The 25,768-nt window shown below is 32.7% G+C and overlaps 4 protein-coding genes across 7 annotated transcripts in view; all 4 read right to left on the bottom strand.

Moving 5' to 3' along the window:
• Positions 1 to 323: 323 nt before the first annotated feature.
• On the bottom strand, positions 324 to 9,900 carry LOC144847798 (mannosyl-oligosaccharide 1,2-alpha-mannosidase IA-like). The gene is made up of 11 exons (XM_078704318.1): positions 9,200 to 9,900; positions 8,641 to 8,856; positions 7,459 to 7,539; positions 7,215 to 7,309; positions 3,725 to 3,848; positions 3,523 to 3,616; positions 3,226 to 3,341; positions 2,903 to 3,122; positions 2,619 to 2,791; positions 1,716 to 2,340; positions 324 to 1,673 (listed from the first exon to the last, which is right to left on the bottom strand). The coding sequence occupies exons 1-10, from the start codon at positions 9,866 to 9,868 to the stop codon at positions 2,128 to 2,130; spliced, it is 2,001 nt and encodes a 666-aa protein (XP_078560444.1). The 5' UTR covers positions 9,869 to 9,900; the 3' UTR covers positions 324 to 1,673; positions 1,716 to 2,127.
• Positions 9,901 to 10,567: 667 nt separating this feature from the next.
• LOC144849076 (scavenger receptor cysteine-rich domain superfamily protein-like) lies at positions 10,568 to 15,683 on the bottom strand. Of its 3 annotated transcripts, XM_078706061.1 has the most exons (11): positions 15,443 to 15,676; positions 15,028 to 15,360; positions 14,315 to 14,424; positions 13,994 to 14,171; positions 13,734 to 13,902; positions 13,437 to 13,585; positions 12,764 to 13,075; positions 12,168 to 12,470; positions 11,829 to 12,017; positions 11,149 to 11,254; positions 10,568 to 11,042 (listed from the first exon to the last, which is right to left on the bottom strand). In XM_078706061.1, exons 1-11 carry the CDS (start codon positions 15,507 to 15,509, stop codon positions 10,787 to 10,789), a joined length of 2,172 nt encoding a protein of 723 aa, XP_078562187.1. In that variant the 5' UTR covers positions 15,510 to 15,676; the 3' UTR covers positions 10,568 to 10,786. The 3 variants fall into 3 exon arrangements, with proteins under 3 accessions (XP_078562187.1, XP_078562188.1, XP_078562189.1); XM_078706062.1 differs by lacking the exon at positions 10,568 to 11,042 and having other exon boundaries at positions 11,149 to 11,456; positions 11,823 to 12,017; positions 15,443 to 15,683; XM_078706063.1 differs by lacking the exon at positions 10,568 to 11,042 and having other exon boundaries at positions 11,149 to 11,456; positions 15,443 to 15,683.
• Positions 15,684 to 16,801: 1,118 nt separating this feature from the next.
• Positions 16,802 to 21,813, bottom strand: LOC144849098 (uncharacterized). The gene is made up of 7 exons (XM_078706096.1): positions 21,711 to 21,813; positions 19,084 to 19,226; positions 18,772 to 18,836; positions 18,302 to 18,339; positions 18,114 to 18,193; positions 17,950 to 18,012; positions 16,802 to 17,858 (listed from the first exon to the last, which is right to left on the bottom strand). Exons 1-7 carry the CDS (start codon positions 21,769 to 21,771, stop codon positions 17,754 to 17,756), a joined length of 555 nt encoding a protein of 184 aa, XP_078562222.1. The 5' UTR covers positions 21,772 to 21,813; the 3' UTR covers positions 16,802 to 17,753.
• Positions 21,814 to 22,949: 1,136 nt separating this feature from the next.
• LOC144849085 (mucin-5AC-like) overlaps positions 22,950 to 25,768 on the bottom strand; it is a 16,832-nt gene continuing 14,013 nt past the window's right edge. Inside the window, exons 7-11 of one of the 2 annotated variants that reach the window (XM_078706078.1) lie at positions 25,562 to 25,640; positions 23,796 to 23,976; positions 23,452 to 23,531; positions 23,142 to 23,322; positions 22,950 to 22,978 (exon numbers count right to left, since the gene is read on the bottom strand). In XM_078706078.1, coding sequence (XP_078562204.1) covers positions 22,965 to 22,978; positions 23,142 to 23,322; positions 23,452 to 23,531; positions 23,796 to 23,976; positions 25,562 to 25,640 — 535 coding nt within the window. In that variant the 3' untranslated portion in view covers positions 22,950 to 22,964. The remainder of the gene's footprint in view (positions 22,979 to 23,141; positions 23,323 to 23,451; positions 23,532 to 23,795; positions 23,977 to 25,561; positions 25,641 to 25,768) is intronic. The other variant, XM_078706079.1, reaches the window with a different exon arrangement.

Here is a 25,768-nt window from a genome sequence, read left to right as displayed (position 1 = left end):
GCAATATTAGCAGATAATAGTTAACAAAAAATATTTCTTACAAAAAACGCTGCTCGACATTTTAAAATTAATCATTGTTCTTTCTTCAGATATATTTATGATTAATTATTAAAAAGATGTCCTTTAATCCCAAAAATACATATATCAAAGATAGTTCTTTAAATAATCTGAATGAGTAGTCCTCATGGGACGTAGCTGGCTAGAGCAGCAGCGTGAAAACAATATTCCGGGTGATTTTTTTTTTTAAATCCATGTGGACCAGAAGGAATTCTTTTTCAATTGTTTTATGAACACAACTTTCGAAAATAAAGAGAATTAAACAATTATTTTTTAATGATATATTTAACACGAAAAAAAAAATAAAAGAAAACATTTGACCATAAGTTTTAAAACAATCATAATAAAATACATCAAAATGATAAAAATGCTAATGAACAAAGACTATAATTACAATTAGGTATGCATAAATTATTATGAGATATTTTGGTCAAATTACAACTAAAAATATAACTACTAAGTTCAATTAAAAAACATAGCCCTACATTTTTATTTTCAAGAAATGGCTGCTTGAGATAAAAGTGGTCATTATATATGTACGTACTCAAAAAAGAGGAAAAACATGACTTCATCAGGGCACTATGTGTTAAAACAAATAAATAATGAATTGCTATTAATAGTTATATTACTACTAGTACATTGTTAAAGATATATATAGTACAATTGTAATATAAGACTTTGGAAATCTGAACTCATTGTTACAAAAAGTAAAACATTTTACAATATATTGTATATTTACTGTACTATTTATCTTTTTACTAAAAGCAAACAAAATAAAAGTGCAGACAAAATGACTATTTACATAATGTTCTTCAATATTGCAATATCTACAACCTAAAGCACATTTACTGCATATTTAAAACAATCATTGTAATTGTGAGCATGTTATTGTTTAATCAATCAATTCATGCATAATAACAGCACTTTACACAAATACATCAATATTCTCACACAAATTAACAAATTTATTTAAACACACTTTTAAATAGAACAAACGTCCAGATGTTACGGTATATTGAATACTAAAAACACAGATTTTATTTAAAATACATTCAACACTTAAATTTATGCAGTAAAAAATTATACGTATAAACATAGGAATTGGGCTAAATTTACAACAATAACAAGAAAAAGATTACATATTGAGATCAACTAATAAATGAATGAGATTAGTAACTGACATTATGATTTAATTAAAATATTTAACTTACCACAAAAATAATGTTCAAACAAGAATAAATGTCTATTTAACATTGACTTGCATACATTATATAGGCCATATTAAACATAGACCACTTTTTACAAAATAGTATTTCAATCACAGGTTGTTTTACACTTAAATACTGTATTAAAGATCATCATCATTAATAAATAAGTTACAACTGTATTTACCAATTCTCAAGTTTTAATATTTTACTTAGCAACTTTGTATTCATAATTGTTCAGCCTATGTGACTCTCTTGTGTTTAAATCTATCATTTGAACACTAAAATAGTACCTCAATATATTAAAATACAATAATACAGATAACAAACAAAATAATAATGTCAATGTTTACACATATGATTATAGTCATGTATATCAAAAGCATATTGATTGTGATTGGCGCCAAATAACTTAACAAAAGGTTATGCTAGGATTTGTACAGTTGAACAAACTTTAAATGTTATATATATCAAGCTATGAGATGATCAGCACTACAGAAATGTTGACACTTTTCACTAATTTATACAATAATTTATATATTTATTACTATACACATTTTATTTGTCCGTAATCATTTTAGTGCTGCATTTTGTACTCATTCAAAAGAGGAATTTCAATAATTGTGAAAAAAAATTTGATAAAATGTCATAAAACTATTCACTAGGACATAAAGATTCTAGGTTTTATGACCGATTTAAATGTTTATAATTGATAACTTAAATGCTCATCCCTGTCTAAAGACAGTTTGCTTGATGTCAAGTCCAGTTGTACCATGGTTGTACCAGATCTGGTTGTACCCTGCTGTGATAATCATGACTTCTTCACAGGGAGTGTACCAGATCTGATTGTACCTCGCTGTGTAAATCATGACTTCTTCACAGGAAGTGGATGTGCCTCGGTATTTAAAACCCAATCATCTAATGACATAAAATCATTATCACTAAATAATAAATAAAGATACTTAAGTGTTTCCGCTAAGAAAAAGCTTTGTTGCACATCATCGTGGCTAACTTTTGATGCATAAACATCTCTTATCCCAGAAAATCCATCTGGCACTCTGCAATGTTTATTTATAGCCTGAAAAAAGGGAATAAAAGAATATAAATTTTTAAAATAATTTATTTTCAATAACAATTCTGTAGAGGAATAACCATATTTTCCACAAATCTTTGTTTGATGTATTTTAAAACCTGAATTCCATTTAAATTATCTTTATTACTTATTTATTCATAACAAATTTAAATGAATCATTTTCATCTAGTAATTAAATACAGTCATTTTCAAATAAATAAAAGGGCATTTTTAAATGTGTTCTTATACTGTATTTTGTTTTATTTGAAATAATAATGATTTACCTCTACTGCTTCCCAGCCCCAGTCTCTATATTTTGTGTCTTTTGTTAACCTCCACATAACAAAATATGATTCTATGACTTCAGGTCTCAAGATGTAATACTTTTCATTTTGGCGCATTGCTACTGCCTCAGATTTACCTTCAAAACGAAATGCTTCTGGTCCTAGCTTTGTAGCTAAACAAACAATGATAAATTATGTTATAGTAAAATCGCTTGTGATTTGTACACATACTTCATTGAATTTACATCTGATTGCAATGATAAACATTGTGTTGCAATATATACCTGTTTTATCATAAGCTGTGTGGCATGTCTTTGTAATTTCTCCTCCTAGCTCCAAATATTTCTCTTGTAAGTTTGGTGAAGCATATTTTGATCCTAGGCCCAGCATACCACCAGAAAAACAGCCAAGGTGGTCCATTTTTTTCTCTATTCGACTTGAACGTAGGTCCCCAATGTAGGTAAGGCCACCTGGAGTTTTCTGTACTAATCTTCTTGAAATTGCCTATTAGAAATATGCAATAAATATAAGTATGTAAAATATAATAATATATAAATTTAATTATTTGGATGCTGCTACTAAAAACAGTAAATGAGATAAAACTTACCTCAACTGCATCATAGTACATTTTCTTAGCCATTTCATCTTTTTGGCCTGACATGATGTAAGATTTTAATAAGTATTCGTAAAAACTGTCTCCCAATGCACCAATAGAAACATGATCTATAAAAAAAGTAGATATGTTTTATATAAATTAGATTATGAAGTAAAACAGGAGATTATTTTGCTGTGGCCCTAATTAATTTAGTTTCACATGGTCATGGAGGAATTCTTCAATGGTCATCTCAATGGTCATCTCAATGGTCAAACTGTACTTGTGTGTGTATAAATACATTGCACTTACTTTGTCCCCATCGTCCAGTTTTGGGGTTGATGTAATTTGGGTAAAGCCCATCAGGTTTATTCATATTGTTCAATACTTCTCGCACTTTTTGTACCTATTATAAAATAACACATAACTATAGTAAAAGTAGAAAGGATGGATGCAATAAAGAATAACAAAGACAATACTCTCCATTATTGTGTAAGTAAATAAATAATGATACCTTCTGTAAATATTTAGGATCACCAGTAATTTCAGACAGATAAGCAAACTCTAAATGCATAGAGCCATACTCAGCAAGAATAGAACTTCCACCAGATGCCCAGCCCCAATTCCGTCCATTACCCCTACAAATATATATAAGTGTCCATGAATGAATAACACACACTATATACATGACAAGTTGTGACATTTGAAACACTAAAATATGTACACATATTGTTATAGTCATGGAAATGAATTAATAGAGTATTGATTAAGATTACAGTATATTAAGGCACATTACACTAGGCAGTTGATAATCAACCTCATTATCAAGCTTGTTACATACTGCAGTACAGTACTTGCAGAATTAAGTACAGTACTTGCAGAATTAAGTACAGTACTTGCAGAATTAAGTACAGTACTTGCAGAATTAAGTATATATAATTAAAACACTAGTGTAGTCTTAAAATCAAACAAAGCCAAATACATAAATATTCAATTTTAAAACATTTAGATAATACTATTTTATGCGAGTCAAATGGCCGAGCGGTTAAGGCAGGGGCGCCGTTTACCGTACCTAAAGAGCCAACAACATCGGCAAGGGTTCGAGGCCAACTCGCTCCTAGTTCTGGTGGTGGAACAAGTCTTCTCGGATAAGGACTATAAACCGTAGGTCCAGTGTACACAGTTATAACCTGTGTGCACTTTAAAGAACCCAGTTCATTATCTGAAAAGAGTAGGGGGTTACCCGGTGAACTGGTTCATAAAATAGCCCCTGTATCAGGGGGATTACCACCTATCTGATAGGACAGTGATTAATTCACTATTGGTAATCCTTGGCCACATTGCCTAAAGACATAAAATAAAAAATTTGAATATTGCAGTGGTCGGCGGACAATGGCTAAAATGATAATGATTTGCATATTAATTGGTAGAATCAGAAATTAATAACTTTGTGCTGTTAAGTTATTTTAAATTATCTGAGTATGTCGGTAGCAATGTTACCTAAAAGTAGCCAGGACATCCTCTGAAATCAATGAACTTTATGAAAGTAGATCATAAGATCTAAAGCAGCTGTTAAATTGCTGATTATATAATACAAACATGATACCTGACACATGTCCGCTCATGCAATATACTAGATAGTATGGTACTGTACTTATTGGCTATTAAATAACCAATTTATTTTTAGCTTACAAAAGCATTTACAGAAGAGCAATTGTCAATAAAAATTATGAATTCTTGTATAAAAAAACGATATTTTAAATGCATTAGGTCGTGTAATAAATTAGTTATTAAAGGAAAACATATGTTGTTAATAAAACAAGTTGTATTGAAGTTTAATATTGTTTTAAAAAAAAAGTACTTAATGTATGAAATAAAAATGTTAAATAATGTAGGGCGAGACTAGAATGAGATTAGCATACTATATTAACTGTATACATAATGGGATAATGTAACTAGTGATTCTACATATTAAGCATACACATACAGTACTATAGAGTGAGACTAGAATAGGATGCTGCATACTACTATATTTAACTGTAATACATAAGGGGATAATGTAACTAGTGATTCTACATACTAAGCATACACATACATTTAATGTAAAATATTTATGATGATTTATCGTTAAAATGTAATTATTCATTAACTTTGATAATTGTTGAACAGAAACGAATTATTGTTTATTATATCAGTCATATTAGTAGAAATAATTTACAAATGAAAGCAAATGTTAGTATATATATATATATAGCTAATTAATATTACTTGATGGAAATTGCAAATTATACTCTAAACAGCACAAACCTATTAAACAACATGTACATTACTAGGCTTTAAAGATACCCGTCAACATATGCATCAATGACTTGGCTATGGCCCACTGGGGATTTCATTATTCTTATACACCATTAAATATTAAAATACATACTCAGATTATTTTAAAATATTCTCTAATAATTTTATACTATGACTTGATGTATTTGCTACTATAGAATATATTTTACTATGAAATATTAAAACAGTTTAATATTATAGTTTGAAGTTTGTCAGATTATACAAATATTTGATCAATCTATTCATGTACATTTCCCAAGTTATCATCTTTAACGTAAAAAATCTTGTTGATGACTGTAATATTATATATTCTACTGTATAATAGTTGTTAGATAGAAAATGAGTTAACTTTATAGCCATAGGTCATTCTCTAATGAATGTTTTTTTAAATAATTGATTGGCAAATTATCCTACTGTGAAATTTAATATGATATGATCACTGACATAATTCTATCAGAAATGTCTAATGATGGTGCCTATTTAACCTAAAGTACATTCCAAGACTGTTTGTATTTTATTTCATACAGTATCACACAAACATTAGTACCTGTATTAGTTTGCTTAGTTAACAAAAAGAAATACCATTTACTCTATTAAAATATATTTTGAAATAAATTTAAAGTCCATATTTTAAGATAATACTTGTAACAATTTGTTCAACGCTAACTCATGGAGAGAACACCTGGATCGTAGACTTTTTGATATTTTATATGTGATTTTATATTGATTTGTATTTTGTATGTATATTTGTTACTATCTTTGCAGTGTATATAAGAGGAATTTCTGATGTATGTTTTTATATATTGGACCAAATAAAGAATAACTAACTAAATTATAGTACTGTAGACATGAAGCTGAAATTTAAAAGTGAAGTGAAGTGTATAATTAAATGCATTTAGTTGGTGACAATGCTAAAACTACTGTTATTAGATAATGGCAATTAAATATGTTTTAAAGCTGTACAGTGGTGATCATTATATGTACTTAATTATACCCAAGAGAAAACGCTAGTTACTGTTTAAACTGTTATTACATACTAAATGCCAATAAACATACACTCATATACTTAGTTGTTCATAAGGTGATAAAAACTCAAGTGTTCAAATATATAGACAATAAGTATAACATTTTCAAAACATCATTTATTAATTAATAGTAATACTGTGGATTTAATTTTTAAGATGGAAATATCATCACCACAAGTTTGACCTTCAATAATATCTAGTCTACAAATCCAGTCTGTAGGTTAGGTAGACCGGTTCAGGTAAACAGACAAAAAGAAATCAATATAGGAAGTGTTACCATTTCCTTATTTCATGATACTCCTCAAAGCCTAGCCCATGGTGATTGAATAGAGATTTGATCTCATTCATCAAACAGTCTGTAGTGTGTAAATACAATGTTAAATAAATACTGTACTATTAAATATAGAATTGTTTGAAACCTTGTGTTTGAGGATTCAGTATACAGTATGGCACTTAGCACAACAGAACAAAAGAAGAAAGTTATTTATAGTATTTGACAAAAAAAATCAAATAATATAAAGCTTGGTTCCCACTTGGATGCAATGCAACAAACAAGTAATGTGACCAATCATAACACAGCAATAATCTAAATCATTGCGTCCAATTAAAAACCAAGCTTAAAGCTAGTTACTGAATACGTACGTTTTTGAGTTGACAAGACCATAAGGAATACCTGTTGGTGTATTGAATGCTGGCAAAAGCCTATCTGCTATCTCTACAGCTTTTGTTTTGAAAACCTAAACATTAGCAAACAAATTCTTGTCAAACATTGAAAATAAATAGGAACTTGAATCAATTGGTGATATACACCTGGTAGATTGGTATTATGACCCCAATAAATGGTTTGGCTTAAATACTGATAAATAAAATAAATATACATATTCACCTCATCTCCAGTGAGAGCAAATGTTGACAATAGTCCACCAACAAACCGTATATTCACCTCAAAAACTGATATATCACTTGGCTAAACAACAAAAAAACCACAAAATGCTTAAATTTGTTTAATGTTATGATAAAACATAATACAACATTTTCCAAATGTTGTATGTTATAATATTATCTGGATGATATTGATGTTTCATAAGATATAGTTATTTATCAATACAAGGCTGTACATGATTTAATAAATAAAAACAAAGTTAATTATCCTAATTTTCTTAAGTTGTGTTCTGATTGTAAACTCAATTACATGTGTAACCTAAATTACTCTTGGGATTACAGTAATCAGGCGAACCATTTGGATGACAACAATTAAAACTCAACAAAATTTACCCAGCAAGGTCAAGTTTCATGCATCTTTTTACCAACATACATTATGGTCAACTTGCACCTTATCTTGTGGTTCAAGGTGTAAAAATCCAGCAACTGGGGTAGGTTGCTGTTTTACTTTTAGCTCAAATTTTATACCCAGGGGAAGCCACACACTACCATTACAAGTGTTGACAAGCCCAGTGTGAGTAAAGCACAATGATACATGGATGAGGTGTTTGAATGAGCCAATAATGTATAACATTTTTTTAATTACGTCAATAAGCAAGCAGAGTTTTTTGTAAGAAATATTTCTTGTTTAACTATATACTATATACCCTTAATGGGAAACTCTTTTGGTGCATTTTCCCTCTTCTACAGTAAGTCATAAATTTAAACTTTAGCCTTTGTCCATTTTTAATGCATCTGACAATAGGGTATATTTCACATCTCTGCTTCTACAGTACAGTACATTAGAGTCATCTGTTTTTTTTCTTGTTGCAATTGCATTTGATCTTATTTTATATTTTGATTATTTTTTTATATCATCTAGGATGCGATGATATGTTTCCAACCCCTGGGCCGCCACCATCATAACTTATGCTAACTATCAACTTTAAGCTATTTCCTTATAGTACTGCCTTTTTCAATTTAAAAACTTAAAATGAAAGGAAATCATTTTTTATTTCAAAATCATAAATATCATCGTTCATCAGGTCAATTCTAAAATAATTCAATTGTTTCATCACAAACTTTACAGGAAACAATTGATAATCCATTTTTTACTATACTGTATCATTTTCTTACTACAACTTACAGGATTGAATGTGAAGCTGTGGGCAACCCAATTACGAGCCTTCTGGTAGTCGTCTTGCAAACCCATAATATATAATGTATCAATACCATCAATAATAGTGGCACCCATTGCTGATCGTCCAAAAATACTTGCTGAATGACCAGTGTGCGATATGGGTTTAAGCTCATTTGCACCCCAAGCATATTTCACATATCCGTCCCATGCTCTCACCATCATCTGAAAATAAAACATTTTAACTTTTATACCAGACGTTACTTGATGCTTTATTGTTTAAAAAAATGTATGTACATTCATTTGTTCATTTGTTGATAGAGTCTTCTTAAGCTTTCGCTTTTGTAGCCATCAATTCTTCTTATTGTTTGTTGGGCTCTCTATGGTTGTAGTCTCTTTCTAGTTGTGTTTTAAAATCATTAAATGTAAAAATATATTTTACAAATTAAATTAACTTAAACTGCAAAATAACTAGGCCACAGGAAAAAAACGATACATGGCATGTCATTACACAGACAATCAGTATTAAATATTTATATGAATAAGTAAAAAACAAGTTAAAGCTTACATCCCGAACAGTGTCTCTTTTTTCTTTTATATCTGCGTCATCAGGTTCACCGTCTTTTTGAGTAAAATATTTGTCCCTTTTTTCTGCTGCCATCTTCATTTCTATTTCTTTTCTTTTTTCTTCTGCTTTCTCTTCTAGGGCTTTCATTTGTTCCTTATCTTTTTCAACTAAAAACAATTCTTTTTTAATATCTTCAGGATGTTCATGTTTATTGCCGTTGTTATCTTCAACAGCAGCTGGTTTATTGACCTCATCAACAGAATGTTTATTATTTTCTATATTTACTGCTTGTCTTGCTTTATCTAATGCTTTTTCTTGTTCCATTTGATACGCTAATCTATCTTGATCTTCTTTTATATGGATATCTTCTAGACCATTAATTCGATGGTGTAGGTTTCCACCCAGGCCTCCCTCTACAGCCACTTCTTCTAATTTCGGTGGTGGTAGCAGCAGATCACCAGAAACTCCCGATATTGACATTGACACTCGGTCCCTCATAAGTTCTGGCATTAGAAAGAAGGCACTATAACATAAACTAGCAAATACCAAAAAAATTAAACATACTATATATTTCTCTCTAGTTCGAAGTGTTTGACGACCAGAAACAACAGGAATACCATTAACATAACGCTGATTTAAAGGTAGAATCGGTCCTCTCGAAGCTGCCATGTTGGAACTTTTACAATCGACTAGCGATTTGTTTGTTTGTGTCGATGTGTGACACCACTCCTCGTAATAAATTTTAAGAATAACTCAAACTATAGAGGGCAATATCTAAGGGAGGATCAATTCGATGGAACTTTTTACAAATATTTCGTGAGAATTTAGCCTGAAAGTGTTTTATATGTTTGTTTGGGGATTTATAAAAGTAAATCAACCAAATCACACATATCAAAATTAATTAAGGTTTTCTTACGCGGAAATACAGAAGGCTGAGGGCCGACATATCCATGGAATTGACAATTTAGATACCTAAAAAGTTGATAAAATAAAATATATCGACTGGACATTAGGAATCCATGGAATTGGCAATTTAGATACCTAAAAAGTTGATAAAATAAAATATATCGACTGGAAACGAGGAACGAATTCTTTTGCATGTAGAGTTACAGATTCTTGGAACGTATTTGAGGTGGTAAATGCTTCAATGCTGTATAGCTTTAAAACTCGTCTTCATGACTATTGGATATCAACTCCTTTTTGCATTTTTTTTTTCACATTTATCATTGATATTGATGGGTCACATCACATGCTAAAACGACCCAACATCAAACATGTTTATGTATATGTAAAAGAAATTCATGCACAAAAAGCTTCCAGTAAAATTTATTTTATATACATATGAACAGGGAAAATAATGAATTATAATTATAATGTAACGGCGCATAGGCCACGCTAATACGCCCATTAGTGTCACGTATATCACCGTAGTTTAATGGTCTCTCGTGTTGGCTCTCACACTATGGAGAAATAAGTTAGGATTACATGGGTTAACTTATTTCTCCATGGTCACACGCATCATATCCACTGCTTTTGTGTAACCCCTATACACCTCCCACAACTAAGGCGCCGCGTTGCTATTAATACTTAAAATACAAATGTACAAAAAGATGTTGTTCCACCCTCATCACCAGATCCATATGTAGCGTTAGGAATTTCATAACCGGCGGAGTCTGTTTCACCAGACGTGTCAACGCCCAGCATTCCTTGATAGTAAATTAACGGTCTAGGTCCGATAGATTCGTATGTACCCCCTGAACGTCCATCGTACATATTGGAGGATTTTAAGTCAACTGCTTTATTATGATTGCGTGGATGGCTACCTAAACAGGTTTTGTTGTTTCTGTAAAATAATTGAAAACAATTTAATGAGTAAACCAAAATAATTAAATTTAAGTGGAAAAACCTTTACAATATATAGGACTATAATAAACGTAAATAATACTTGCTTGTGTTTTATAACTCGAATCCAAAACGCAACAACAAGTAGAAGGATGAGAACAATCACAGTACATGGTGCTGCTATTGTCACTATGTTCGATGGGTCATTCGCACCTTATACATGAAATAAAGAAGAATGTTTACAGTAATAAGGATGAAAACGATCACAGTACATGGTGCTGCTATTGTCACTATGTTCGATGGGTCATTCGCACCTTATACATGAAATAAAGAAGAATGTTTACAGTAATAAGGATGAGAACGATCACAATACATGGTGCTGCTATTGTCACTATGTTCGATGGGTCATTCGCACCTTATACATGAAATAAAGAAGAATGTTTACAGTAATAAGGATGAAAACGATCACAGTACATGGTGCTGCTATTGTCACTATGTTCGATGGGCTATTCTCACCTTATAGTTACATGAAATAAAGAAGAATATCTGCAAAGTTATTTTTTGCCTGTAGATAACCATCATATATGTTTGTATATTACAAACACGATGAAACAACTATTGATGTACGTATTATGTAATATCACAAAACAGAGATTACGTTGTTAATTAAGAAACGCATTCATTTTAACCTATTGGTGAAAAATGATGAGGTGAGCATTAGAATCGACGACAATCTTATTAAGAAAAACCATGCTTTATGATATCATAATAATTGAGTTACCTTTACCATTTGCTAATGGTGAACAAAATGGGATATCTTGATTCCACTTACATCCATGAAGGCAAGTCATTTCTGAAGATCCCACAAGTACATACTTAGTTTCACAGTTCAGTCGAATGGTATCACCAGGTTTAAATGTTTTTCTTTCAGACTCAATAATAATATGATTTATTGTATATAAGTCTGGACAGGAATCTATAAACAAAAAGTATAGGCGTAATAATCACTTAATTTCACATCATCCAGGCGTGTGGTTCTTGTTTTTGGAGGGTGTGAAGAATGGAAATATATATTTTATTGCGTAACACAATGACATTTTTAAATAAGGAAACAAGGTTTTCTCACCAACACAAACTGAATCGGCCTCAAAATGGAAATTATAACACGGTTCATTCCCCGTAGTATAATTGCAGTCTCGTAATGCATGCTCGTCACCGTTGCAAGTGACTGTGGTCCAATGCATACGGTCAGTACCACGATGTTCCCCAATACCCTTTCGCAGAGCCGAGCAATGACCGAGCTGACGACACACTACATTAGCTTCTATAATGGTCCATCCAATGCCGCAGATACTTCCCCATTTTCCGTCTACCAGTACCTCAACTCGACCCTCATTTGCACTATTAGTACTACTCTGTAGTCTAACATCTATAACATATTGAGCGATCAATGTTAATAATATATATTTATATATACATTGTATAGTTAAGTTTTATAACCCTTTTTTAAAGCAATCCAACGATACTAAAGGCTTGTGTTACTTTGAGATGAGAACGTCTCGACGTTTGGTTGTAACATAAAGAACTGAAACGTCGATAGTTTCTCATCTGTACTTTGTCTCTTGTTTACTGTCTATTCGCCATGCAATAGCCTATTGTAATCTAAAGATAGAAAGGTTGAATATCGTCTTATAATTATTAATATATAATTAACTGTTTCACCTTGGCAGATAACTCCAGCATGTTGGTTGGTAGTACAGATATCACTGCTGCTTGTATTAATGGATGCTAAATGAGAACATTCTGTAAGGCTGGATTCATCCCCGACACAGTCAACCTTAGAAAGTAACGTTCGGTCGGAACCTCTTCCAAAGTCTCCAATGCCATAGGCTGCGACTTCATAAAGTTGATTACAAACAACATTAGCATTCATTATAGTCCATGTGTCAGCACAGATACTTCCCCACTGTCGTCTAGACACAATCTCTACACGGCCTTCTGGAAAGCCAGGTCTACCACCAACCAGACGAGTATCTATATTAAACGTGCATCAAACTTTGATTAATTTCACGGAGAAATTGATTATAGGAAACCTTTTAAAACTAAAGTCAAATATTTTGTGTTAAATATGTAATTCTCATCAACTTTTATTATGTTATCTTAGATATTTCACTTTTTATTAGATTTAGGCCTATACTATGTACTTTGATACATGATTCACTTGATATCTTCTAAACGAAATCGAAGCTGAGTTCGACAGACATGTAGTGTTGCCTTTCTCTCCTTCGTTTTGTCCATATTTTACTGTAATTATATTGATGTTTTTATGCTTTTTACTATATTTTCTTATGGATGAATAAAAGAAACTTACTAAAAGATGACGGTATCTACATACCTGTACAAACCATTCCAACATTATGTTGCATTGCACAAGATTCACTGGTTTTGTTTTTTATTGGGCATCGTTCAACGTGTTCTTCATTGCCAATACAACTGAGACTGTTAAACACAATTCTGCTGTTTATACCAACTTCCCCACAGCATCTGCATTTATTAAAAAAACAATACAAAATAGAAGACGTCCCTAAACAAATGACGTGTACTTAATTACAATTACAATCAGTAAATCAATGTAATGATGAGCTAACACGTAAACACATTTCTTATACAGTATGGTACCATGCAATAATACCTTAACTGATTTACTGGTTTGAGCGCAAAGTTTCCAAGTTGTCGACACGCAACGGCCGCCGATTTATTGTTCCATACATCACTGCAAACAGACCCCCAAGAGTCGTCTACCTGTACTTCAAGTCGTCCTTCTAAAGGATTGTCTCCAACCGGTATAATTCGAACTGGTGCTGCAAACAAATTGTATATATTTCATATTCTAGACAATTAAAGCACGTACCACGATGCTATTAAAGGGCATATTATATTTTGGATACTTACCAACACTACAATTTACAGAAGCATAACGCATTGACGGACACTTTGTGACATCACCACATAGTTCATTACTTAATGACGTTATGCAATCAGTTGTAACGGTTCTAGATGATGACGTCAACTCCGTCTTATTGTAACGATTGAATTCCTCTAAACCCGAGTATCCGAGATCAAAGCATACCTGAAAATAATTAAATTCAGGAACTTGAAGAAGAAATCTGTGCGTCAAATTTAGTGACGCTCCGAAATTGTCGAATAATACAATTATTTCGAATTGTTGTGAGTTTTATAAGAGGCAAATGATTTATAATTAAGTAAACCTACTTGATATGCTGATGTTACATTAAAATAGTCTTGACAGAACGGAGCAGGTTGTGGTAACAACACCTCTACTTGACCAACTGCATCACTTACACCACCACGTAGACGAAGTGCTATATTAATATTATAAAGATGTAGCGTAGGTTTTTTTGTTTTTTTTTATATATCTACATATATATATAAATCCAAAGGCAAATTACTGAAAAAAAATGACAATGCTGTGGGTATCAGTGGCTGGATCTCAATGGAGATACAAAAAAAAAAGCGAAAAGCTAAATCAAAACGATAAAGTAAACAGCCAGAAAAGTTAGCAGAGCTTTCGGGCAACACTAGCCCTTCATCAGTGCAAGTGAGGGAATTTGGATAAAGTCATAGCATATGATTTGGCAAGTGCTGCCTGGGTGGACAGGAATAAAAGAAATATAACAATAGAAACAGCGTGTTGAATAGTGGGTGGAGACTGAATAAGAGTAGAAAACAAAGAAGGTAGCTTGGTAGAGATATAAACAATTTTGGAATGGAATATATATATGTATTTGTTATATTTGCAATAATGTACACTAATTTGTTACTGAACTATGGAGAATTTTTTTCCGAAATAAAAGATGAATGAATGAATATAATAAATGTGTGGTCAAGAATGCATACTTGTAAAATACATTTTAAAAATAAAGTCTGCTATTCGTTTTGCTCCTGGACGGCTTACAACAACTTACTGTTACACACAAGTGCTGCATCTTCAGAATGTTCACACTTTAAATTTCTTCTTCTAAATTCACAACTACTTAAATTATCTTCGTATCCAATACAAAACACATCTTTAAGATGAATTGGTAAATGTTCTCCCGAGGGATACGCGTTGATCGACTGCACTGATCTTGCAGAGTCGAAACCAAGTTGAACACAGACAATATTTGCATCAAATATATCCCATCCATCGTCACATATTGTCCCCCATTGTCCATCTAAGTACACGTCAACTCGTCCCTCTGATACTATAGACTTATTAGTGCCATCAACCAAGCGGACATCTCCTTCTTTTGGTGGATCTAAAAGATCCAAAGAATGTTATGTCATCGGCGGATTTCTGTATCTATAAATGTTGTTTACTTGAATAAAGATAAGACTTACCTGCACAGCTAATACATTTCACAGTAAATAATACAACAACAACGATATCATCAATTATCATTCTCATTGTTTATTGGTGGTGAAATATGGCGGACGATTTTCTTTAGTTACACTGTTTGATGATCTAGGAAAGATATGGTTATGACTAATATACCATCTTCCGATCTATTGTTGACAATATACCGATGTGTCAGACAAGTCGGAACCGAAACCGTGTTCCCAATAAAACCGGATATCGATCCTACTTTAATTATGTAGGTCTAACGTATTCACTTCCCTACATTCTGTGACAAAAGCAACATTTATATATTTTGGGCTTTTCATATTTTTTTCTAGGTATAAGGGAAAATGTTTTCGTACCATACACACTGACCCTTCGGACATGTATCATAGAAAACCAAATATCTACCTGTACAAATGAAGGATAGGGAAACTATTATACAGAGAGAATTGATAGAAATTGAATCAAAGGTTTGTTTGATTGCGTATGTCTAATATACTAGACGCAAGCCACTATTACGATTATTAGTGATTGAGTCGGATCAATACCCCATTACATCATCATCACCATCATCATCATCGTTACCAACATCATCATCGTCATCAACAACCTCATCATCAACATCGTCATCATCAACACCATCATCATCATCACCAACCAACATCATCATCATCACCAACCAACATCATCATCGTCATCAACATCGCCATCATCATCATACATCCTCATCACCAATATCATCAAGAACACCATCACAAACATCGTCATCAACACCATCACTATCATCATCTTCATCATTAACACCAACCAACATCATCATTATACATCCTCATCACCAATATCATCATCAAGAACACTATCACCAACATCGACATCAACACCATCACTATCATCATCTTCATCAACACCATCACCAACATCATCATACATCATCAACAACAACATCGTCATCAACACCATCATTATCAACATCATCATCATACATCCTCATCACAATTATCATCATCGTCAACATCATACATCCTATCACCAACATCATCATCATACATCCTATCATCAACATCATCAACACCATCATTATCATCATGATACATCCTATCACCAACATCATCATCACCATCATCGTCATCAACACCATCATTATCATCAAAATCGTCATCAACATCATACATCCTCATCATCAACATCAACATCGTCATCAACACATCATCATACATCATCATCAACACCATCATCATACATCCTCATCATCATCAACATCATCATCATCAACAACGTCACCATCAACATTATCATGGGCCAAAAATCACTTTTTTATACAGAGATATACTTTCAAATTAAAAACATGTAAAACGGTGTACCTTAAAACATTTAAATATATCTTTTATTGATCGCAAACAAAAACACAACAAATATATTTTTTAAATGTCTACATGCATACATACAATATTTAAATATTACACATTCTACATTTACAGCACCTTTGAACACAATTCTCCAAATTGTCATTTAATTTGGCTCAGATCCATTAACATTTCTATTCTTTTTATCACTGTAAATTCTACTAAAAAACATATAAATAAAAAGACATGTGACAAAATGGAGTGAAAAGAGAAGACACAAAGTAATGTTCCAATTATCCACACTTTAGACTGAAAAGCTTATGTAAATTGTAATGTAACCATCCTATTGTTTAAATATATTCTGACAGCAGTATATTTCTAATAGTGATAAAGTTTACCTAGAGCATCTTTGGTATATAATACATCTGCAAAAAGTAACAACTTGTAACCAGGTTTGCTTAGTGTGAAGACAATTTGTGGAAAATTTCCCGAGATTTCACAAAAGACCAAATGAGAGGCCTTTTGTTCTGAGATGTTACTGCATGTGCGCGTGTATTGACCTGGAATTAAAGTGACCAATCGTAGTGATCAAATAGCGTGCAACTATGTTTTCTCCTGAGATTTCTCATGGTTCGCATATGTGTGTATAAAACATGCAATAAATCGGGAGATCAGACCTGGTTACAACTTTTTATTATTGTACATAACCTATACACCATCATATACTATACATATCTATATAGATTTTTTTATTGAGTGTACAATTTTAATTATGGTTACTATTCTTTGAAATGGAAATATAAAAGTTGTGTAAATGTGTGCATTTTGAGGTACAACAACCCTAGTATGAAAACACACTAATACTACAGGATTTACATTTAATAATGAAAGACATTTAGGTACTATCTATATTAAATTATTACATTATACAAACAAAAAAAACATCACAGTGTATGTCATAGTGCCATCACCAGAGTGGATGCCGTTTGAACATGCCTTTCCACTGTACTTGTTCAGCTTCACTCATCCTTTTGTTCAAGAATTTCATTTTATCATTTAGTTCATTCACTTCCTAAAAACACAATAATCATATTTTTTTTAAACTATCATTTGAGCACTTTTTATTACTTTTTATTCAATTATAATTGTTATCAAAATCTTACCTTATCAATCTTATCCTGCCTTTTATTTCTCAATTCTGGTGCACAACTTTCTAATGCTTCAATCTGATTGATTAAACAGAATAGAGTATAATAATATACTCAAGCTGTATATATAATATATATTTATTTTGAATATAAGGTATAATTAAAAATACTAAACTTACACGTTTGACCATGTTTTCCATTCTCTCCTTTAGAGCTTCATTATAATCTGGTAGCTTAACAGACCTAGGTTTTGGTTTCACTAAACAAAACACATAAACAATATTTGCAATATAAGTTTACAGTTTACCAAGTACTGTACTCTGATCAAAAATAAAATGTATATTAATTCACCTAGTTATAAACTTACCATGTTGATACCTACGAACTACTTGAACCTCATATGGCCTGAAAGTAACATAGTATAAACATTGATAAATAATAATTACTATATTTAAGTATTATTCTAGTATTTATAAAAAACCTGTCTGTAAATAGGCTGGCCCGCCACAAGATTTCTATCTCCTTGGGCACTGCCTACTTTCTTTTATTGAATTGAATTGAATATAGTGTATTCTGGGGTGGATAAAGAACTTAAATTAAACATGGGAGATATAAAATAGTAGTGCTAGGTGTTGGATCCACCCCTGGTATTTCAAGTTCAATTTATTTACACAAAGCAATTATTTACAGTAATATATATGACATTATGTTTATCCAAAGATGTGTCTGGAGAAACCAAATAAACTCTAAAGCGCTTTAAGACTACAGCATACAAAAGCTTCATTGACAAACAATTCTACATAGACTACAAGAGAATTTAAATAATATAATACATACATGTGCTTGGTGTTTGGAGTAACAAAGCCATTTATAGGTATAAGTGATCCACGTTTATTCCTCAACTGTAAGTAAACAATTAAACAGAATATTTGAATGAGACTTCTGAAATTTCAGATGTAGTCAGTTATTATTATCAAGTGTACTTTGGATTGTATTTGGAAATATGGCCTTCCCATTTGTGAAGCATTTTTAATTACTGCACTATATTTCTACCAGTTCTACAGTACTACAATGTAGTAGCCTGCTGTGAAATCGTGCAAAGTGATTTTAGCTTTGTTGTTGCTTTCGAAAATAAGGTGTTTAAAATACCTTAATAATTAAATGTTGATTATCTACATTACAGGCTTTCCTGAAAGCATTTTGTACTTCAGTGCTACTATCCATTATGCTGAATAAAACAGCAACTGGATTCTTGTCCTTATTAACTTCTGTCACATTAAGTTCAGTGTCATCTGTGAAATTAAATTTTCATTAACAAAACATTATACATGTAAGCCTAGACTGTAGGAATAGTACACAAAGGAAATAATAAACAGCGATATGGTCATCACTTACAATAATATATTACTAGGACTAGGGCCTAGGCTAGTAAGTAGGCCTACAATCAAAGATAGTGTAGTAGGAAGATATCACACTTCCTATTCGATCAATGCAAATAAACGCGATACACTATGGGCGCCTATTTCAAGGACGCCTCGCACGTCGAGTAGGGATACGGAAGGTTATTGTATAGGAAATAGGCTATATAACAGAAGAATAATATGACTGTAAAATTAAGATTTAATACGAATTAACATATAAAATGTACTGTTATCTTTATAGAAAGTACAAATAAATCATATTTTTATGTTTTGGAATACAAATTTGTGTTTCAATTATCTGGAATTGTTTAGGTACCTGGAGGGTGTCTAGAAAACTCAGATCTCAGATATATCTGAGTTTTCTAGATCTAGAAAAGTCAGATATCTGACTTTTCTAAATCTAGAAAACTCAGATATCTGAGTTTTCTAGATCTAGAAAAGTCAGATATCTGACTTTTCTAGATCTAGAAAACTCAGATATCAATATCTGACTTTTCTAGTTCCAAAATGGAACTAGAAAACTCAGGTCGTCAAATGATTGGTTGGTAGGTCATTTGGATCATTCCATTATTAATCAGAAGGTAGATCATTTGAAATACTACAGTTTAAAACTGATTACTGTGTAGGCCTATGTTTTCTTACTAATATTGTAACATGTAGAAGCGGCCTACGGCTTAAATCATAAAATACAGTGCATGTTACCGTTAAAATGTAGGCTTAAAAATTAGGTATGTACGAGTTGGTGTGGATATTGATTGAGGTACGAGTTAGCCAAGTGGGGAATAGGTACGAGTTATTTTGGGTACGAGTTGACCACTTCTAGCCTAGTATGGCCAGGCCTACTCTTCTTCGCGATAGGCTACATCGTTGAGCCTTGAATTGAGTTTGCTAAGCTAGGCCTAAATGCTAAGCCTACATTTTAAAAGGTGTATACTGTATTTCTTTATGATTTAAGTCGTAGTAGGCTGCTACTACAAGTTACTTATAATAAGTAAGATAATTATTATTATTAGTAAGAAAACGTAATTAATACTGTACTGTAGTATTTCAAACAAGCTACCCTCTAATAATAATGGAATGATCCACTTATGCACTTGTCAATTGTATGACCCACTATACGACCCCCGGGAGAGGTGCGTCATTTGTCCGATGTGCGTCATACTTTTGAATACCATGACGCACCCATGCGTCAAAAAGGTGACTTACCTTTAGGTGACCATGACACACCCATTTTGACGCACTGTGACCATGTTGTTTATGATATGGTGGGTGGTAAAGTGACGGACATTGACACACCTTGTTCATTGATGTGACGTACCATCTAGGTTTTTTGACGCACCCCTGCGTCAGTAATTATTTGTAAATGACGCACCCATGACGCACCTCTCCCGGGGGTCGTATAGTGGGTCATACAATTGACAAGTGCATTAATGATCTGGGTTTTCTAGTTCCATTTTGGAACTAGACAACTCAGATATTGATATATCTGAGTTTTCTAGATCTAGAAAACTCAGATATATCTGAGATCTGAGTTTTCTAGATCTGAGTTTTCTAGACACCCGTACCTGGAATATCTTTTTTATATTAATGTTTTTATTTGCAAATCAATTGAACTTTTTAAAATTATTTACATCTAATTGTTTATCATTGGACAGAGATACAGAATTTAATACCTAGCTTTAGAAACACTTCTTCATTAGAGTGAATAAATATATTAGGGGTATTAATATGTGGTAATACAGTAATAATATTAGGCCTACAATGTGTATGCCTATATAATAATCGATTACGTATGGTTTATTTCTAAAAGGGAATAGGTAGTATGGCATGTGTAATCAATCAATCAATATTTATTGTAATCAATAATATTATACAAATAGTCGATCTGTCTATAAGGGGAAACATATACAATGAATACGGTACCAGTAGGAAACATTATAGGAATTTAGGAGGCGCCCTATCTCGAGCGGTTCTCTAACTTTTTAAGCGAAGTGTAACATCTTCCTGCTACACTATCTTTGCTACAATATACAATTATTATGGCATTTGACGCGCCATATCTGGCGGACGAAATGAACGTGTCATAATTGTTTTCCTTCTTGGCGTTTCATGAAATTGGGCGGTCCATATCAGGCGGCCGAAATGACTAAAACCCGGCCGAAATGACTGGCAGTACAGTCGAAATGCACATCACTAGGCTACAGACAGTTTACACTGTCTGTCTGTCTCTCGTGTGACCAACCTAGCCTACTCTACTAGCCTATGTTCTTTTTTGTGCTGCTGGATAATATTATTTATTGTAGCGTTAACCTACATTACCACAGCTAGATGACAGTCAGTATTACAATACAATACCTTTTAAATCTTGCCTGTTTACAATAACCCAACATCTACGTTCCTTGCCTTCAGTTGCCATTTTGTTTTGTTTACGGTTACGTTACGCCCCCAACGTACGTTCATAAATAAAAACTTTATCACACTCTAGTCTCCAAAGTTATGTTGTTTTCCTTTTCTAATAAAATGTGAGAATTGCCAAATTCATGTTTCCCAGACATGCAATTAATACTAGGCCTATATCCTCCTCAACAATTGTTTAAAAATAACAAAAAATGTACAGTACAATGATTCACAATTCGAACTAACAATTTTTCCAACCACATGGCAATATTCCATCCTTATGAAATTTTGATAAATGTACATTTTTTTGTTGCCAGAATGACAAGCCAAAAAAAAAAAGATAAATTATATATTATATGAATAGGTCTATGTATTGATATATTCCTAAATGTATTAAAATAAATAGAGGCACTATGTTCTTGGTCCTCATTGTTTGATGGTTGTTACACTAATGCATATGTTTGTATTTATCATATGCACAGTTGTCTGAAATAAAATTGAATAACCACGCCATGAAATATGATTCCTACATTTAGAGTATTATGTAATGAGCATGCACTGGAAGTTACTGTTTTTTAGTCATGTGACTAGACGAATAGCCAATCAGGTAACCCTTAATTTTCCTTCATCTATGGCAAACTAATTTATTCTTCAAAATGGTATTCCACCATGGTTCTGAAATGTTGTCATTTATTGTCCTATTTTATTTTAAAATTCTGAGTGATATACCAAAAGAAAAGGCTTCCCATCCCTGCTGTATCCTCTGCAATTTGTTTCCTCGCAACAAATCATTTTACAATAAAGCATGTAAGTTTTTTGGACAGTGCACCCCACAGAAGCACCCAACCAAATTGCATGGAGGAGATCTGTTTTATTACGCCTGGATCCACTAAATCCTAGGCCATGTAATTTGGCTTTCACAGGAATGATTGAAACCAGAGGTGTCAACTACCTCCCTGGATGATGGTTTTAATTTAGGAATATGTTACTTGAAAAAGCAAATGTGTTTAAAACAAATGAAAAAAAATACAATAGCACTGTTGTTTGTGAAAATGAAATTTAATTAGCCAACAATACAGCTCTTAAAACTTTTTGTTATTACTTAATTTTTCATTATCATTTAATTTTGTTGATTAAATTGGCCTAAGCTAAAATAATAGAGCAGCTGACTGAGGTGTTCTTTCGGCCTCACACGATGTTAACACCAACACGTCATTGGTAGGATGCTATAAAAAAAATTAGTCTGTTTAGATAAATAGGGGATTTATATACCATACTAAATGTGTTTTGAATACAAAGAGGATGTCATACAATCTATACAATAGGGCCTACTATTTTAAATCACATACTGTAATACTTTACTGTAAATTGTTGGCCCAAGCTACTAACCTAGACATAGGAAGCGAACTCTGTAATCCTCACAATAGTTGTCAGGTTGGTCTTTATTCTTACAAATAAGACCATCACGAATGCTGCAACTGACAACCTCTCCAGTAGAAGTGTAATGTGAACCACCAGTAGTTTCACATTCAAGGTGTTGTGGATGCCGACACATTTGATTTGGATTCTCCTAAAATCAACAACATATAACATTATACAGTATTTATTTTTACAATGTACATATTCTTTGACATTTTAATTAGGTACTGTATTAGTAAGGATAGTATTAGAACCAAGTAAATATAGACAATTCACTTACGTTGAACAAATCCGTCACAGTTTCCCAGTCTCCAGTAACGGATGGATTGTCTCGATCAAACCAGGGTGTCCATTTGTAATCTGTAAATAACACAAAGTATAGAATTATTTTAAGTACTATTAATACCACCATCAACAAACAAATTGAATTTACTTATTCACCATGGCAACGATGTGGATTAACTGAGAAGCTTTACCTTAAGCTATAGGAGTACTAACCTGAACATAGGAAGCTTTACGTTGAGCTATAGAGGTACTAACCTGGACATAGGAAGCTTTACGTTAAGCTATAGGAGTACTAACCTGAACATAGGAAGCTTTACGTTAAGCTATAGGGGTACTAACCTGGACATAGGAAGCGAACTCTGTAATCCTCACAATAGTTGTCAGGTTGGTCTTTATTCTTACAAACAAGACCAGTACTAGCGCTACAACTGACAACCTCTCCAGTAGAAGTGTAATCTGAACCACCAGTAGTTTGACATTGAATGTTACCTGGATTCTGACACATTTGATTTGGATTCTCCTAAAATCAACAACACACAGCATTATATTTATACTTATTTTTACAATGTACATATTCTGTGACATTTTTAATTAAGTATTAGCAAGGATGGTATTAGAACCAAGTAGATATAGACAATTCACTCACCTTGTACAAATCCTTCACAGTTTCCCAGTCTCCAGTAACGGATGGATTGTCTCGATCAAACCAGGGTGTCCATTTAGTGTAGCCTGTAAATAACACAAAGTATAGAATTATTTTAAGTACTATTAATACCACCATCAACAAACAAATTAAATTTACTTATTCACCATGGCAACGATGTGGATTAACTGAGAAGCTTTACGTTAAGCTATAGGAGTACTAACCTGAGCATAGGAAGCTTTACGTTAAGCTATAGGAGTACTAACCTGAACATAGGAAGCTTTACGTTAAGCTATAGGAGTACTAACCTGGACATAGGAAGCTTTACGTTAAGGTATAGGAGTACTAACCTGGACATAGGAAGCTATACGTTAAGCTATAGGAGTACTAACCTGGACATAGGAAGCTTTACGTTAAGGTATAGGAGTACTAACCTGGACATAGGAAGCTTTACGTTAAGGTATAGGAGTACTAACCTGGACATAGGAAGCTTTACGTTAAGGTATAGGAGTACTAACCTGGACATAGGAAGCTTTACGTTAAGGTATAGGAGTACTAACCTGGACATAGGAAGCTTTACGTTAAGCTGTAGGAGTACTAACCTGGACATAGAAAGCTTTACGTTAAGCTATAGGAGTACTAACCTGGACATAGGAAGCTTTACGTTAAGCTATAGGAGTACTAACCTGGACATAGGAAGCTTTACGTTAAGGTATAGGAGTACTAACCTGAACATAGGAAGCTATACGTTAAGCTATAGGAGTACTAACCTGGACATAGGAAGCTTTACGTTAAGGTATAGGAGTACTAACCTGGATATAGGAAGCTTTACGTTAAGCTACAGGAGTACTAACCTGAACATAGGAAGCTTTACGTTAAGCTATAGGAGTACTAACCTGGACATAGGAAGCTTTACGTTAAGCTATAGGAGTACTAACCTGGACATAGGAAGCTTTACGTTAAGGTATAGGAGTACTAACCTGAACATAGGAAGCTTTACGTTAAGCTATAGGAGTACTAACCTGGACATAAGAAGCTTTACGTTAAGGTATAGGAGTACTAACCTGGACATAGGAAGCTTTACGTTAAGCTATAGGAGTACTAACCTGGACATAGGAAGCTAACTTTGTAATCCTCACAATAGTTGTCAGGTTGGTCTGCATTCTTACAAACAAGACCAGTACTAGCGCTACAACTGACAACCTCTCCAGTAGAAGTGTATTGTGAACCACCAGTAGTTAGACAAAAAATGGATAATGGATACTGACACATTTGATCTGGATTCTCCTAAAATCAACATACAAAAAACATATAAATTTATAATAATAATAATATACATACAACATTATATTTATACTTATTTTTAAAATGTACATATTCTGTGACAGTGTGGTGTGACATTTGTAATATAAGTATTAGCAAGGATGGTACAGTATTAGAACCAAGTAGACAATTCACTTACGTCATACAAACTGCTCACAGTTTCCCAGTCTCCACTACCGGATGGTTTGTCTCGGTTAAAAGATGATGTCCATCGGGCTGTAAATACCAAAAAGGTTACCTTAAGTGCCAATAACTTTATAAATACCTTTTGTACAGCGACATTAAACAATATAAGGAAAGGAAAATCAATGCATTTTTTCTTCCTACCTATTTAGCATATACAGTA

The sequence above is a fragment of the Antedon bifida genome, chromosome 7 (genome assembly GCF_963402885.1).
Source record: "Antedon bifida chromosome 7, ecAntBifi1.1, whole genome shotgun sequence".
NCBI lineage: Eukaryota > Metazoa > Echinodermata > Crinoidea > Comatulida > Antedonidae > Antedon > Antedon bifida.
Note: the sequence above shows the minus strand (reverse complement) of the source record. Positions and strands in the feature narration are given on the sequence as shown.